Source organism: Coregonus lavaretus (assembly GCF_964263955.1).
Source record: "Coregonus lavaretus genome assembly, chromosome: 5".
In the NCBI taxonomy this organism is placed as follows: domain Eukaryota; kingdom Metazoa; phylum Chordata; class Actinopteri; order Salmoniformes; family Salmonidae; genus Coregonus; species Coregonus lavaretus.
In genome coordinates, this window is record NC_139992.1 from 11,675,967 (window position 1) to 11,693,376 (window position 17,410).

General features: G+C 43.0%; 1 protein-coding gene across 2 annotated transcripts; it reads right to left on the reverse strand.

Moving 5' to 3' along the window:
* Positions 1-12,137: 12,137 nt before the first annotated feature.
* LOC311129584 (gamma-crystallin M3-like) lies at positions 12,138-16,459 on the reverse strand (the record flags this gene model as incomplete). Of its 2 annotated transcripts, none has more annotated exons than XM_084161927.1 (3): positions 12,138-12,413; positions 12,562-12,804; positions 16,430-16,459. In XM_084161927.1, 3 exons carry the CDS (start codon positions 16,457-16,459, stop codon positions 12,138-12,140), a joined length of 549 nt encoding a protein of 182 aa, XP_084018053.1. The 2 variants fall into 2 exon arrangements, with proteins under 2 accessions (XP_084018053.1, XP_084018052.1); XM_084161926.1 differs by lacking the exon at positions 16,430-16,459 and adding an exon at positions 12,953-12,982.
* Between the last annotated feature and the right edge of the window lie 951 nt (positions 16,460-17,410).

Genomic DNA, 17,410 nt, shown 5'->3' on the forward strand with positions numbered 1-17,410 from the left:
TCTCACAGTTGAAGTGTACCTATGATAAAAATTACAGACCTCTACATGCTTTGTAAGTAGGAAAACCTGCAAAATCGGCAGTGTATCAAATACTTGTTCTCCCCACTGTATATAATGATAAATAGACTTGAAACTTGTATCTCATTATGGTGTATGGTGAAATAAGTATAGCCAGTTATAATTGTAATGGCTTAGCTGATAATAACAAAATAATAACAATATTTACATGGCTCAAAGAGAAGGAATATAATATCTATTGTTTACAGGAAACTCATTCAACAATTCTAGATGAAGTTGCGTGGAAAAAGGAATGGGAGGGCGAAATATACTTTTCCCGTGGGCAAAGAAATTCAAAAGGGGTGATGATATTAATTAATAGTAATTTCGATCCAAATGTGCAAATTGTCCAAATAGATACGCAACGTAGATGGATTATTTTAAATATGTTATTGGACAATAAACAGATATGGCTCATTAACATTTATGGACCAAATAATGATGATCCACACTTCTTTGACAATATATATAATAAATTATCAACCCTGCAAGCAATTCAAGACAATATTATTATGGTGGGGGATTATAATACTGTTTTAAATAGCTCAATGGACCGTAAAGGAAATCACACCACAAACAATCACCCACATGCTCTTAAGGATATTGTGAATGTCATGGATACATCAGAACTAGTATATATGGAGGCTTAAATATCCTGATCTAGTGAGATATACATGGCGGAGACTCAATCAAGCTAGTCGTCTTGACCTCTTTCTTATCTCATTCTCGTTGGCACCAAAAGTTTAAAAATTGTTGATAGGGGACAGAATGCGGTCGGACCATCATATAATTGGCATTACTCTTACTGAATTTCCATGTGGGCAAGGATATTGGAAATTTAATCAAAGCCTATTGGATGATAATTTATTTTTAACTAGGACAAAGGAATTTATAACTGACTTTTTCTGACATAACATAGGTACAGCAAATCCCCTTATTGTATGGGACACCTTTAAATGTGCATTTAGAGGCCATGCAATTCAGTACTCATCTCGAAAACAAAAGCAATTTAGGTCAAAAGAGTTTATACTGATAGATGGCAATAAAAACTGTAACATAGAGGCTCAGAATAAATTAGAAAATAAAAAAGAAATGGAGAAACTTATTCAAGAAAGATCAAGTGTAATATATTATAAAAAATAAAGCAAACTGGATGGAATATGGGGAAAAATGCACTAAATTCTTTTTTAATCTTCAACATAGGAATGTTACAAAAAATAATTTAATGAAACTGGTTACAATTGACGGAGTAACCCATGATTCACCAAATGATATTTTGAAGGAGGAAACAAAGTACTTTAAGCATATGTTTTCATTTCAGTCGCCTCCATCTCCTCTAACTGAAGCTAATTGTACAGATTTTTTTCTATTGATCATGTAAAATTAACAGCCATACAGAAAGACTCATGTGAAGGTGAAATTACAGAGGAGGTACTTCTGGATGCAATTAAAGACTTTAAGTCCGGGAAAACTCCAGGGTTGGATGGCATACCAGTCGAGGTATACCAAACCTTTTTTGATATACTAAGAGGACCGTTATTAGCATGTTTTAACCACTCCTATGTAAATGGTAGATTATCTGACACTCAAGAAGAAGATCTCATTATTACTGAAACAGGATACAAGTGGAAAATATAAAGATCCAGTCCATTAAAACAATTGGAGGCCCCTTACACTTCAGTGTTGTGATGCAAAAATTCTAGCAAAATATATAGCGCATAGAATTAAAAAGGTAAGCATTGGAAACAATAGAACACTATGGAAAATCTGAGAAACCAGGCCTGCTATTCATAGCAGACTTCGAAAAGGCATTTGATAAAGTACGACTGGGGTTTATATATAAATGCCTGGAGCATTTCAATTTTGGAAAATCTCTTTAAAATGGGTCAAAATCATGTATAGTAACCCTAGGTGTAAAATAGTAAATAATGGCTATTTCTCAGAAAGTTTTAAACTGTCAAGAGGAGTGAAACAAGGTTGTCCACTATCGGCATATCTATTTATTGTGGCCATCGAGATGTTAGCTATTAAAATCAGATCCAACAATAATATCAGGGGATTAGAAATCCAGGGCTTAAAAACAAAGGTGTCATTGTACGCAGATGATTCATGTTTTCTTTTAAATCCACAACTAGAATCCCTTAAAAAAAGGTACAATCTTCGTAAATGATATCATCGGTAGGACTGGTGGAGTTATGCAGCTAACAAAAACATATGGAAATGTCTGCTCTACCCAAAACTACAACCAAATAATTGCAGCCTTACCGCAAAAATGGAAGAGGAAAGTGGAAGGGGGAGAAAGTAAGGAACTTGTCTGTCGGCCTTGCATTAAAGAACATAATTGGTTAACGAAAACTGTGATAAATAAAAAAGTATATCAGTTTCATTTAAGGACCAAAGGATTGACAGCCGTCCCATATAGATTGCAAAATAGTTGGGAAGAGATTTTTGACGTACCGATCCCATGGCATAGTGTTTATGAACTGATACGCAAAACGACACCGGATTCAAAATTTGAATCTTTCAATTTAAATTATTATATAAAATTATTGCTACCAATAGAATGTTATTTATATGGGGGATACAATCTTCCCAGCTCTGCAGATTTTGCTGCGAAGAGACAGAATCATTAGATCATTTGTTTTGGTACTGTCCATTTGTAGCTTGTTTTTGGACACAGCTCCAGGAATGGCTAAAGGATTGCAATATTTACCTGGAGCTAACCTTGCAGATAGCATTACTGGGTGATCTGTAAAGTCATAGTCAATCGATCAATAAGATAATAAAACTTTTAGCAAAAATGTTTATTTTCAATTCACAATCTGTAGAAACAATGAGAATAGAAAGGTTCATAACTTTTGTAATACATCACAGTACAGTTGAAATATATATGTCAATGTCACGATCGTTTACGGATGAGACGGACCAAGGCGCAGCGTGATAAGCGTACATATTTATTAACGTACTGAACACGAACAAAACAACAAACAAACGATACGTGTAGTCCAAGGTAGACTAATAACATACCTATACGGAACAAGATCCCACACAGACTGGTGCCAAACGGCTGCCTAAGTATGGTCCCCAATCAGAGACAACGAGCTACAGCTGCCTCTGATTGGGAACCACCCTGGCCAACATAGATCTAAACGATCTAGAACCTAAACATAGAAAAACTTAACATAGAAACTACACACCCTGGCTCAACATTTAAGAGTCCCCAGAGCCAGGGCGTGACAGTACCCCCCCCCCCCCCCCCCCCCAAAGGTGCAGACTCCGACCGTGCCCCATAAACATAACAGGGTAGGGGCCGGGTGGGCATTCCGCCTCGGAGGCGGATCCGGCTCCGGGCGTAACCACCACTTTCTCTCCACCTCCCTGTTGCGCCCCTGGTCTGGTCTGGCGCCGCTGACTGGAGCTGGACCCGACGATGGTGGATCGAACTGTACAGGCTCCGGACTGGAGCCGCTGGCCGGAGCTGGACTGGGCACCGGTGGAGCGGATTGCTCTGGCTCCGGAGTGGATCCGCTGACTGGAGTTGGACCGGACCCCGGTGGAGCGGATTGCTCTGGCACCGGAGTGGAGCAGCTGACCGGTGCCGGACCAGGCACGGGCCGTGCCGGACTGGACACACGCACCACTGGCTTGGAGCAGGAATGGGCCGGACCGGGCCGACGACGCGCACCCCTGGCTTGGTGCGGGGAGCAGGAACGGTCTGGACTGGGCTGACGACGCGCACCACTGGCTTGGTGCGGGGAGCAGGAACGGGCCGGACCGGGCTGACGACGCGCACCACTGGCTTGGTGCGGAGAGCAGGAACGGACCGGACAAGGCTGACGACACGCACCACTGGCTTGGTGCGGGGAGCAGGAACGGGCCGGACCGGGCTGGCGACGCGCACTACTGGCTTGGTGCAAGGAAGAGGAACGGGCCGGACCGGGCTGGCGACGCGCACCACTGGCTTGGTGCGAGGGGCAGGAACGGGCCGGACCGGACTGGCGACGCGCACCACTGGCTTGGTGCGGGGAGCAGGAACGGGCCGGACCGGGCTGATGACGCGCACCACTGGCTTGGTGCGGGGAGCAGGAACGGCAAAGATGGCAAAGATGTTCAGCTTACAGGCAGACACTGGAATACAACTGCCCAGTGACGCGAGCCTACCAGACGAGCTAACTGCTTTCTATGCTCGCTTCGAGGCAAGCAACACTGAAGCATGCATGAGAGCACCAGCTGTTCCGGACGTGTGAACACGCTCTCCGTAGCCGACATGAGTAAGACTTTTAAACAGTTAACATTCAAAAGGCCGCAGGGCCAGACGGATTACCAAGACGCGTACTCAGATCAATTCGCATACCGCCCCAACAGATCCACAGATGATGCAATCTCTATTGCACTCCACACTGCCATTTCCCACCTGGACAAAAGGAACACCTACGTGAGAATGCTGTTCATTGACTACAGCTCAGCGTTCAACACCATAGTGCCCTCCAAGCTCATCACCAAGCTAAGGACCCTGGGACTGAACAACTCCCTCTGCAACTGGATGCTGGACTTCCTGACGGGTCGCCCCCCAGGTGGTGGGGGTAGGCAACAACACATACACCACGCTGACCCTCAACACAGTGGCCCTTCAGGGGTGCTTGCTTAGTCCCGTCCTGTACTCCCTGTTTCCCCACGACTGCGTGGCCAAGCAGGACTCCAACACCATCAATAAGTTTGCAGACGACATGACAGTGGTACGCCTGATCACCGATGACGATGAGACAGCCTATAGGGAGGAGGTCAGAGACCTGGCAGTGTGGTGCCAGGACAACAACCTCTCCCTCAACGCCAGGATGACAAAGGAGCTGATTGTGGACCACAGGAAGAGGAGGGCCAAGCACGCCCCCATTCACATCGATGGGCTGTAGTGGAGCGGGTCGAGAGCTTCATGTTCCTCGGTGTCCACATCACTAAGGACCTACAGTGCCTTCAGAAAGTATTCATACCCCTTGACTTAATCCACATTTTGTTGTGTTACAGCCTGAATTCAAAATAGATTAAAAGTTTATTTTTTTCTCACCCATCTACACACAATACACCATAATGACAAAGTGAAAACCTGTTATTAGAAATGTTTGTAAATGTATTGAATATTAAATACAGATATATAAAATGTACATACACTACCAGTCTAAAGTTTGGACACACCTACTCATTCAAGGTTTTTCTTTATATTTACTATTTTTTACATTGTAGAATAATAGTGAAGACATCAAAACTATGAAATAACACATATGGAATCATGTCGTAAACAAAAAAGTGTTAAACAAATCAAAGTATATTTTATATTTGAGATTCTTCAAATAGCAACCCTTTGCCTTGATGACAGCTTTGCACACTCTTGGCATTCTCTCAACCAGCTTCACCTGGAATGCTTTTCCAACAGTCTTGAAGGAGTTCCCACATATGCTGAGCACTTGTTGGCTGCTTTTCCTTCACTCTGCGGTCCGACTCATCGCAAACCATCTCAATTTGGTTGAGGTCAGGGGATTGTGGAGGCCAGGTCATCTGATGCAGCAGTCCATCACTCTCCTTCTTGGTAAAATAGCCCTTAAACAGCTTGGAGGTGTGCTGGGTCATTGTATTGTTGAAAAACAAATGATAGTCCCACTAAGCCCAAACCAGATGGGATGGCGTATTGCTGTAGAATGCTGTGGTAGCCATGCTGGTTAAGTGTGCCTTGAATTCTAAATAAATCACAGACAGTGTCACCAGCAAAGCACCCCCACACCATAACACCTCATCCTCCATGCTTTACGGTGGGAAATACACATGCGGAGATCATCCGTTCACCCACACCACGTCTCACAAAGACAAAACGGTTGAAACCCCAAATCAACAAATGTAATGTCTCTTCTTCTTATTGGTGTCCTTTAGTAGTGGTTTCTTTGCAGCAATTCGACCATGAAGGCCTGATTCACACAGTCCCCTCTGAACAGTTGATGTTGAGATGTGTCTGTTACTTGAACTCTGTGAAGAACTTAATTGGGCTGCAATTTCTGAGGCTGGTAACTCTAATGAACTAATCCTCTGCATCAGAGGTAACTCTGGGTCTTCCATTGCTGTGGTGGTCCTCATGAGAGCCAGTTTCATCATAGCGCTTGTTGGTTTTTGCGACTGCACATGAAGAAACTTTCAAAGTTCTTGAAATGTTCCGTACTGACTAACCTTCATGTCTTAAAGTAATGATGGACTGTCGTTTCTCTTTGCTTATTTGAGCTGTTCTTGCCATAATATGAACTTGGTATTTTACCAAATAGGGCTATCTTCTGTATACCCCCCCCTACCTTGTCACAACACAATTGATTGACTCAACGCATTAAGAAGGAAAGAAATTCCACAAATTAACTTTTAAGAAGGCACACCTGGTAATTGAAATGCATTCCAGGTGGCTACCTCATGAAGTTGGTTGAGAGAATGCCAAGAGTGTGCAAAGCTGTCATCAAGGGAAAGGGTGGCTATTTGAAGAATCTCAAATATAAAATATATTTTAATTTGTTTAATACTTGTTTTGTTACGACATGATTCCATATGTGTTATTTCATAGTTTTTATGTTTTCACTATTATTCTACAATGTAGAACATTGTAAAAATAAAGAAAAACCCTGGAATGAGTAGGTGTGTCCAAACATCCATACAGTTCCGGAACAGAACCAAGCATGGTCCCGTGTAGCTCAGTTGGTAGAGCATGGCATTTGCAACGCAAGGGTTGTGGGTTCAATTCCCACGGAGGGCAAGTATGAAAATGTATGCACTCACTAACTGTAAGTCGCTCTGGATAAAAGCGTCTGCTAAAAATGATGATTTTTTATTTTTTTATGCAGTGTATCAAATACTTGTTCTCCCCACTGTAGCTGCACCATTGAGAGCATCTTGACTGGCTCCATCACTGCTTGATATGGTAACTGCTCTGACCGTAAGGTGCTACAGAGGGTAGTGCGTATGGCCCAGTACATCACTGGGGCTGAGCTTCCTGCCATCCAGGACCTCTATACCAAGCGGTGTCAGAGGAAGGCCCTAAAAATTGTCAAAGACTCCAGCTACCCAAGTCACAGACTGTTCTCTCTGCTACCGCATGGCAAACAGTACCGGAGCATCAAGTCTGGGACCAACACACACATACACACACACACACACACACACACACACACACACACACACACACACACACACACACACACACACACACACACACACACACACCTACACATACACACATACACACACACACACACACACACACACACACACACACACACACACTCATACACAACACACACATACATATTGACGCCACACACACTCACACTCACACATAGACACACTTTCCCACTCTTTCACACTCTTCACATTCGCTGCTGCTATTCTGTTTATTATCTAACTCTGCATTGTTGGAAAAGGGTTCGTAAGTACGCTGTTGTATTCGGCGCATGTGACATAAAATTAGATTTTTATTTAATATGGCTGTATGTCACGCCCTGGCTCTGGGGACACTGTTATGTTGAGCCAGGGTGTGTAGATCTATGTTCCCTATTTCTATGTTGGCCTGAGTGACTCCCAATCAGAGGCAACGAGTGTCAGCTGTTTGCTGGTTGTCTCTGATTGGGAGCCATATTTAAACTGTCGGTTTTTCCTTTGTTTTTGTGGGTTCTTGTTTCTAGTCTGTTTATGGTAGACCGTGTACTGTCACGTATCGTTTGTTGTTTTGTTCGTGTTTCCTTCAGTGTTAATAAATATGTTTGCATTCAACGCTGCGCATTGGTCCTCTCTGTTAGACGATCTTGACAGAAGAACCCACCAAAACTGGACCAAGCAGCGTGAAGAGCAGAGAGGTTGGAATTACGAGAAGTGGAGAGAGAATTGGACGAGAACCATGGAGGCCTGGTCCATGGGGGAGAGACAAGCCCAGAAATTTTTTAGGGGAGGGGCTCATGACGTGGACGACGGGGCAGCAGGAGGCCGCGATGGAGCGGTCCAGCGGGTGTGCAGAGGAGGCCGCCAGGTTAAGGGGGCCACTGGTCACAGAGGAGAGGGAAAGTGTGGAGGCACGGCGAGAGGTACTGGGGTGTGTTACCAGTCCGGTCCGGCCCGTTCCTGATCCCTGCGTAGGGCCAGTGGTGTGTGTCCCCAGTATGGTCCGGCCTGTTCCTGTTCCTCGCATCGAGCCTGTGGTGCGTGTCGTCAGCCCGGCCCGGCCTGTTCCTGCTCCCCGCACCGAGCCTATGGTGCGCGTCGCCAGCCCGGTCCGGCCTGTTCCTGCTCCCCGCACCAGGCCGATGGTGCGCATCGCCAGCCCAGCCCGGCCTGTTCCTGCTCCCCGCACCAAACCTATGGTGCGCGTCGCCAGCCCGGCCCGGCCTGTTCCTGCTCCCCGCACCAAACCTATGGTGCGCGTCGCCAGCCCGGCCCGGCCTGTTCCTGCTCCCCGCACCAAGCCAATGGTGCGCGTCGCCAGCCCGGCCCGGCCTGTTCCTGCTCCCCGCACCAAACCTGTGGTGCGCGTCGCCAGCCCGGCCCGGCCTGTTCCTGCTCCCCGCACCAAGCCAATGGTGCGCGTCGCCAGCCCGGCCCGGCCTGTTCCTGCTCCCCGCACCAAACCTGTGGTGCGCGTCGCCAGCCCGGTCCGGCCTGTTCCTGCTCCCCGCACCAAGTCTGTGGTGCGTTTCGTCAGCCCTGTCCGGCCCGTTCCTGCTCTCCGCACCAAGTCTGTGGTGCACGTCGCCAGCCCAGTCCGGTCCATTCCTGCTCCACGCACCAAGCCAGGGGTGTGTATCGTCAGCCCGGTCCGGCCAGTTGCTACTCCACGCACCAAGCCAGGGGTGCGCATCGTCAGCCCGGTCCGGTCCGTTCCTGTTCCACGCACCAAGCCAGGGGTGCGTGTCGTCAGTCCGGCTCCGGCCAGCGGGGCCAGACCGGACCAGGGGTACTTTGGGGGGTTGGAGAGGGAATGGGGATCGGGCCCAGAGCCGGATCCGCCGCCAAGGCGGAGTGCCCACCCGGTCCCTCCCCTGTGGTATTTAGTTGGCTCGGTCGGAGTCCGCGCCTTTAGGGGGGGGTACTGTCACGCCCTGGCTCTGGGGACACTGTTATGTTGAGCCAGGGTGTGTAGATCTATGTTCCCTATTTCTATGTTGGCCTGAGTGACTCCCAATCAGAGGCAACGAGTGTCAGCTGTTTGCTGGTTGTCTCTGATTGGGAGCCATATTTAAACTGTCGGTTTTTCCTTTGTTTTTGTGGGTTCTTGTTTCTAGTCTGTTTATGGTAGACCGTGTACTGTCACGTATCGTTTGTTGTTTTGTTCGTGTTTCCTTCAGTGTTAATAAATATGTTTGCATTCAACGCTGCGCATTGGTCCTCTCTGTTAGACGATCTTGACACTGTAGAGGGTAATTTATCAAACTGGTTTTCAATAAAACAAACAAAAAACAGTATTAATTTTGTCTTGATTTGACTGTATTTTTCTCTGCTGATTGGTTTTAATGTCTGTGTAAAAAAGCTGTAGGTTTACCATATACACCTTCTTACTCTGTTTATTGACAATTACCTCTATAATTGTTGGAGCTGTATAATGAGGTAAAGCTTAAGTGAACTGTATTACCGTTTTTTTCAATTGCTTACACACTAAAATTAAAACTTTCCCACAATTAGCAAAACCTTACACTCAAGGAGCAAAACACCGGCCTAGATTTGCTCAACTGTAAGCACATTGTCAGCTTCACACTTTTTGCAAAACATTACACTCAGTGATTTGCAAAACATTAAACACACTTGTATGCATTTGACACATAAATGTATCATGATGTCATTTCCTTGCAATTTCAAAGCAAAGGCTTTCAAATGAACACACCCATGAACCAATTGGTTAAACCCAGCCACCAGGTGTGCACACACACTGGTGCTTAATTGTAGACATACCAATCAGGTTTAAGCACTATAAAAAGGCAACAGGTAAGTTCACCTGTCTTTAAAAAAATGGATGTGTCAGAGGAAGAGGAAGAGGAAGAGGGAGAGGGAGAGAGAGAGGGAGAGGGAGAGGAAGACCTGGAGGAGGGGTAGGACATGCACAAAGAAGAAGAAAACCAAATCTGTGTAACGAAATTCGTGCTACAATTGTGGACCATGTAATAAACCACAGACTAACACTGAGGGAGGCTGGACTGAGAGTACAGCCTAACCTAAGCAGGTACACGGTGGCATCAATAGTTCGGACATTTCGTCAAGAGCACAGGTGAGAAACGTATCTTCTGTCAACAGAAAATCCATAGCTTACTGCATGTACTATATCAACAGTTTTGGTATCTATTCCTGTATAATTTTACAGTAAGCTACATGTATTTTGTTTGGCCAACATAGGATTCAACGTCGAGAACACCAAGGAGGGAGGGGCCCCATATTGAATATGTGGTGGTACGTTTTGTTCACTGACTGTAGTATTGTGTACTGCACACATAACCTTTTTACTGTACATGTAATTTTACTGTATAGCAGACCTACAGTAAATTTATCTACACAATGTGATCTTTTGCTGTATTTCAGAGAGTTTTGCAAATGGATGCGGAGGAAGTCCCGCATGAGTTTATATACATTGATGAGGCTGGATTTAACCTAACAACAGTGAGAAGAAGGGGAAGAAACATCATTGGCCACAGGGCTATTGTCAATGTACCAGGGCAACGTGGGGGTAACATTACCCTTTGTGCTGCCATTACACAGAATGGGGTCCTCCACCGCCATGCCAACTTGGGTCCTTAGAACACTGACCTCATTCTTACATTTTTAGACAGATTACACAATATTATCACAGCAGCAAACCAAAGGGACCAGATGCAATACATTGTCGTCCGGGACAATGTAGCTTTCCATCGTTCTGCTCTGGTCCAAAACTGGTTTCATCAACACCCAAAATGTACAGTTCAATACCTTCCACCATACTCCCCCTTCCTAAACCCCATTGAGGAGTTCTTCTCAGCATGGCGGTGGAAGGTTTATGATCTCCGGCCCTATGTCCAGATGGCCCTCATTCAAGCTATGGTGGAAGCATGTGATCAAATTGAAGCAGCATCCATACAAGGGTGGATTCATCACTCCCAAAGATTCTTCCCACGTTGCCTTGTAAATGAAAATATAGCCTGTGATGTTGACGAGGCCCTGTGGCCAGATCCAGCTAGGCGGAGAGATGGTTAGGTTATTTTTATTTTTTATTCGGTACTGAACTGGATATGTAATTTATGTTACAGTATTACTGTAAGCTTACAGTACAATGGTACGTTCAGTAATACTGTATGAAAACTGGAAAATGTTTTGTTATGAATGTTTTGTTGAATTGTTCAGTATTGACTTACTTGAGTACATGAAAATAAATACATATTTTTATTAGTCTGCACAATTGGTGTCATGTGGTGTTGGTGAATTTATTTTTACACTTTCTCTGTGTAAATGCTAAAAGTATTTTAGGTTGAGCACAGGAGTGTTTAACTGATTCAAACAGAATCAGACCATATGATGGTTGGGTTTATGTTATGACAACAAAATAAGATTTTTATAAGACATTGTATAGTTTTGACAAAAGTGTTCCATTTTGCAAATGATCTGAGGTGTTGTGATACTTTGGTGTAGTGTTGTGCTAATTGTGTGAAGGGGTTTGAAAAACCGGGCCCTGTTTTCAAAATTGTGCTCAAGCAATTGAAAAAAACTGTAATACGTATTACTGTTTACTGGAGAGAGGTTGATGGGATGTGGAGTAGCGCAACGTGTATGATTAGCTAAGTTTGTTCGCTCTACAAGTTGACCAATGCATTAGTGTTAACATCAAAATCCCTCTTTATCATCTAAAGGACATTCATTTAAATGCATTATGGCAGTCAATAAGTCATGCCCATAACAGCACTTAGTAGGCTTTATGGTGTAAGGTACAATTTAAATGTTACGCATATCTTTCTGGTAAAAATGTAAACACAAACCGTCAAAATATTGAAATGATGTAGCACACTCAATTGTTACGGATTACCAATCACTTTTATTTGATCAATATAAGATATCTAGCACATATCAGTAATACGCCTTATGCTCATGAACCTCATGCCACTCATGCCCATATCTCTGAAGCTCCTGTACTCTCCAGGCCTCATGTACATCATCCTGCCTCTGAAATGGGGCTGCTCGTACATCAGCCAGTGGCCGTCCATCACGTTGCAGGACTGGCAGTCTGACATGCGGTAACGATCCATGATGGAGTCACAGTCGTCCATCATCTCGTGCATCTGACCTCCGAAGTTCTCCCTCTCGTAGATCCTCATCTTGTAGTTTCCACGGTGCTGTTAGGAGGAAATAAGAATATGTTTAATTATTTACTGAACGCACCAGACTGTTGAATAGCTCAAATATGATTTGCGTGATTAATTATGGACTTCACACAGGTACTTCTAGTGGGGCTGTTACAGCAGCTTGAATATCATATTTTACCATGGGGATCATGCGGCAGGACCTGATTCCATCGCTCATTCCCATCATACTCTGGTAGTCAGAGTACTCTCCCCTCTTCATGAAGTACTGGTTTCCCATGTAGTTGGGGCGCTCATACACCATGAAGCATCCACTCTGAACCCTGCAGGATTGGCACCTGCTCATGTAGGAGGACATGTCAGGGCAGTCGGAGCTGCACTCATAAGAGCGGCCCTGGAAGTTTCTGTCCTCGTAGAAGGTGGCCTGAAAACACAATGTATTTATTTATAATTTCTCAATATGTAATTCAAAAAATGCAACAAATATAAGAAGCTTTTAGTTTTGCATGTAAAGATACAACAATAATATAGAGAAAAATGTATTTTAGGTAAAAAAATAAAATAATGCTTACTCTTCCCATGTTCATGCCGGTGGTGGTCATTGTTGGTCACTGAGTTGCTGCTGCTGCTGCTGCTACTGCTGCACTGATATTCTGTCTGTGGTAACCCTTACTTTTATACCTGACCTAACCCAAAGAATCTGTTGACCCTATTGTGTAAACCCCTGACCCAGCAACACAGTATAGAGGCCTGTAGAGTGCTGAAGTACCATAGTCATATTTCCACGTGACTGGGTCCCTAGAAGACATAAAAGCCTTTTTTCCACTGTGAAACAGGTGACACAAAACCTTTTAGAGGAACAATAGACTCAGGCAGTGACAACCATTGCATACATATATGCTAATGAGTGGGGTGGAGTCTACAAGTCAGTTACACAATTTGAATTCTATTTCAACCTATGATTCATATTCCCTCGTTATCTCTTTCATTCAGTGAAGTCAGTTAAACTTAACTCTTGTGTCAATGATAAAATTGAATCACCTGACTCCATAAATTAATTTTCTGTCAATATTATTTTTTTCTGGATCAGATATGAATCCCATGTCCCCCATGACAATATCAGCATTTCTATTAGAAACTCCCTGTTAAATAATGGTTCAGAAAAGTAAAACATTGATTTGAAGAGAATGAAATGAACACAGAATCCAAAAACTTTTTTTGACAACAGTGTTTCAAAATGTTCCTGATTACTACTAACTGGGTTAGAAAACAGCACATTGTGTGGAATGAGGATTTGCTAAGTACATCACAACCACAATTCATGTCCATTCCCTGAGTGTATGGTAGCCCTAATTCTGCATGCTTTTAAAAGTTGAGTCATATTTCACTTATTGAGGAGATACACCATCTATTATGCGTTTCCTGATTAGAATGAAGATTACAACACACATAACTAACCAGCTATATCAATTAGACAAATATATTCAAAAAATTGCAGTCGCGCCAACAAGTCAAATGTAATTTGAAAACTTGGGACTGAGAATGTGCCATGTGGGATGCTGGCGAGTTGGATGTCAAAGACTAGTGTTTTTCTAACATCAAAAACCCTTATTAAAACACTAATTTTAGGATAGGGGTTTGCCATGTCAGTGACATAATCACTAAAGCAGCAGTTGTTAGTGATAGCATCCACTGGCTGCTTTAGCTAACCAATGTCTTCACTCTAGAACTAGCTAACATTATAAGGATGGTTTTTACATCCAATTTCTAAGATGTAATTCAAAATACCTAGAGATGAATGTGGAGATTGTGTTATTTACTTAGCAAGAACTAATACAGGGCAAACTGGAATATCATAAACAGGTTCATCAAAAAAATGTATTCTTCATGAAGAAAATGCAACAATAATAGTTATTTGTGGAAACATTTGTACTTATATATTTTCAAACAGCAAAGATAATGACTTGTAAAAAAATATATCAATATTTCCATCAAACAATAACAATGAATAATAATAATTTAATGAAAATATTATTCAATATTTTTCCCATTCAACAAAAAACTATGATTTGTAACATTTCAATAAACAATCTATGATTTCATATTTTTTCCATTCAACAATAGTACATATTTGTAAAAATCTTTAGTTTCATTTTATTTTTATTCATCAATAATGATTATTTGTAGCTCAGTGAGCAACTGTGTGGAATGGATTCCAAAGAGGGGCCAACCACGTGGCCTTTCATGTCCCTGGGAAAATCCTGATTTGATGCTAAAATCTTGTATACCAGTATGTATATTTCTGTACAATAATAATAAATAATAATAATAAGCCATTTAGCAGACGCTTTTATCCAAAGCGACTTACAGTCATGCGTGAATACATTATTTTGTGTATGGGTGGTCCCGGGGATCGAACCCACTACCCTGGCGTTACAAGCGCCGTGCTCTACCAGCTGAGCTACAAAACGTTGTATGTTATGTATGCTTCATAAATGTGTTATGATGAAGTCCTTATGTAGGTACTCTTCAAAAAAAGTGTTACCCAAAAGTATTTGCAAGTCAATGAAGCTGTTCAGCTAGTCATATTGCTAATGAGCCACTAGATACTGTACTGTTTATTGTATCATGTTAGCATAATTGGTCTCAGCTATATGACAAGGGGTGCAAGTGTGTGAACAAGAAATTAGTAGGTAAATTTTTGGTCACACTTAAAAAGGGAAACATTAAAAGGATAGTGTGAGACTTTGGCAATTAAGCCCCTTTCTACTCACCCAGAGTCAAATTAACTAATGGATAAAATGTTAATGTCTATGCTTGCAACTTGAAGGAAGTTGAAGGTAGTTGAACTAGCTTTAGCGCTATGACTGGAAGTCTACTTGAACAGCTAGCATGCTTCATTAGTCAGAGTTCATCTGACTCCGAGTAAGTAGAAAAAGGGCTTAAAATCACTTTAAAAATGTTTGTCAATTATTTTATTCAGTGGTTTATATATAGTAGCAAGCAATATATATAATGGTTTATATATTCAAGCAATATATAGTAGCAGGAGTCAATGACACGCCTCATGCTCATGAACCTCACTCCTGCTTATGCTGTGGCCACATACCAAAATATTGAAATAATGTAGCACACACAATTGTTACGGATGACTAATCACTTTTATTTGATCGATATAAGATATCTAGCACATATCAGTGATACGCCTCATGCTCATGAACCTCATGCCACTCATGCCCATCTCTCTGAAGCTCCTGTACTCTCCAGGCCTCATGTACATCATCCTGCCTCTGAAATGGGGTTGCTCGTACATAAGCCAATGGCCGTCCATCACGTTGCAGGACTGGCAGTCGGACATACGGTAACGCTCCTGGATGGAGTCACAGTCGTCCATCATCTCGTGCATCTGACCTCCGAAGCTCTCCCTCTCGTAGATCCTCATCCTGAAGTTTCCACGGTGCTGTTAGGAGAAAATAACATTATAAGGTTACTTTCTTGATCAGTGAAATTATATACAAACTAATTTTGTATGCGAATACCATCATCAAAATAGACTTTATTTTCAAAGATGAATCTATGTTCAACCTACCATGGGGATCATGCGGCAGGACCTGAAACCATCGGTCATTCCCATCATACTCTGGTAGTCAGAGTACTCTCCCCTCTTCATGAAGTACTGGTTTCCCATGTAGTTAGGGCGCTCATACACCATGAAGCATCCACTCTGAACCCTGCAGGATTGGCACCTGCTCATGTAGGAGGAAATGTCGGGGCAGTCGGAGCTGCACTCATAAGAGCGGCCCTGGAAGTTTCTGTCCTCGTAGAAGGTGGCCTGAAAATAAAAATGAATAATTTCTAGGAATTAAACAATTGTTTGAAGCAAACATTTTACATACATTTGCGATTTTATTCAGTCACACTGGTAACCAGGTTATTGGGATAAGTACAACTATCATGTTGTAGGTTATGGTGCTAGAGCATTACAGCCCTTTTGTAGAACAATCTATGAAAATTAAAGCATATATTAAAAAAACCTTCCCAGTGCTTACCCTGCCCATGTTCATGCTGGTGTTGGACATGCTTGTTACTGTGCTGATGGTTGCTGCTCCTGAACTGACTTCCTACCTGGTTTAACCCGTTCTTTTATACCTGACCAAACCTAAAGAATCCCTAGCTCCATTGTTCAAACCCCTGACCCAGCACCATGCTATAGAGGCCTACTGAGGCCACTGAGGTGACGTCCACATTTTCAGGGACTGGATCCCTCAGGTCCTGTTTTAACCATCGACAGCCACTAGATTATCGCCAGTTGATCTCTTGGTAAACCATCAATACGCGCTAAAATCACCTGCACAGCTCATTTCAATTGCAACCATTATTGACCACCAAATTACTGCTCCCTAAAGCTGATGTCAGTATTAACATTTTAGTCCTGCTTGCTGTCAAAATCTTTGAAGACGTTTTTGGCCTCTACTTTATATACACTGAGTGTACAAAATATTAAGAACACCTGCTCTTCCAGGTGAATCCAGGTGAAACTTACGATCCCTTATTGATGTCACTTATTCAATCCACTTCAATCAGTCTAGATGAAGGAGAGGAGATTTTTAAGCCTTGAGACAATTGAGACATGGATTGTGTATGTGTGCCATTCAGAGGGTGAATGGGCAAGACAAAATATGTAATTGCCTTTGAACGGGTTATGGTAGTAGGTGCCAGGCGCACCAGTTTGTGTCAAGAACTGCAATGTTGCTGGGTCTTTCATGCTCAACAGTTTCCCTTGTGTATCAAGAATGGTCCACCACTCAAAGATTTAATCTAATCCTGAACTATAAAGCATGTTGCTATGATAGCTAACATTAGATACTGTAGCTATCTGACTGAAAATTTTACCAGACTAGCTAGCTAGAAAACAACTTTGTTTGGCTTGTTATGAAGCACACTGAACACTGGAATATAGCTACAAGGTGTGTATTTTGGTCATCGTTAAATTAGAACATTTGGACAAACTGTTTGCCTCTGTATTTCCT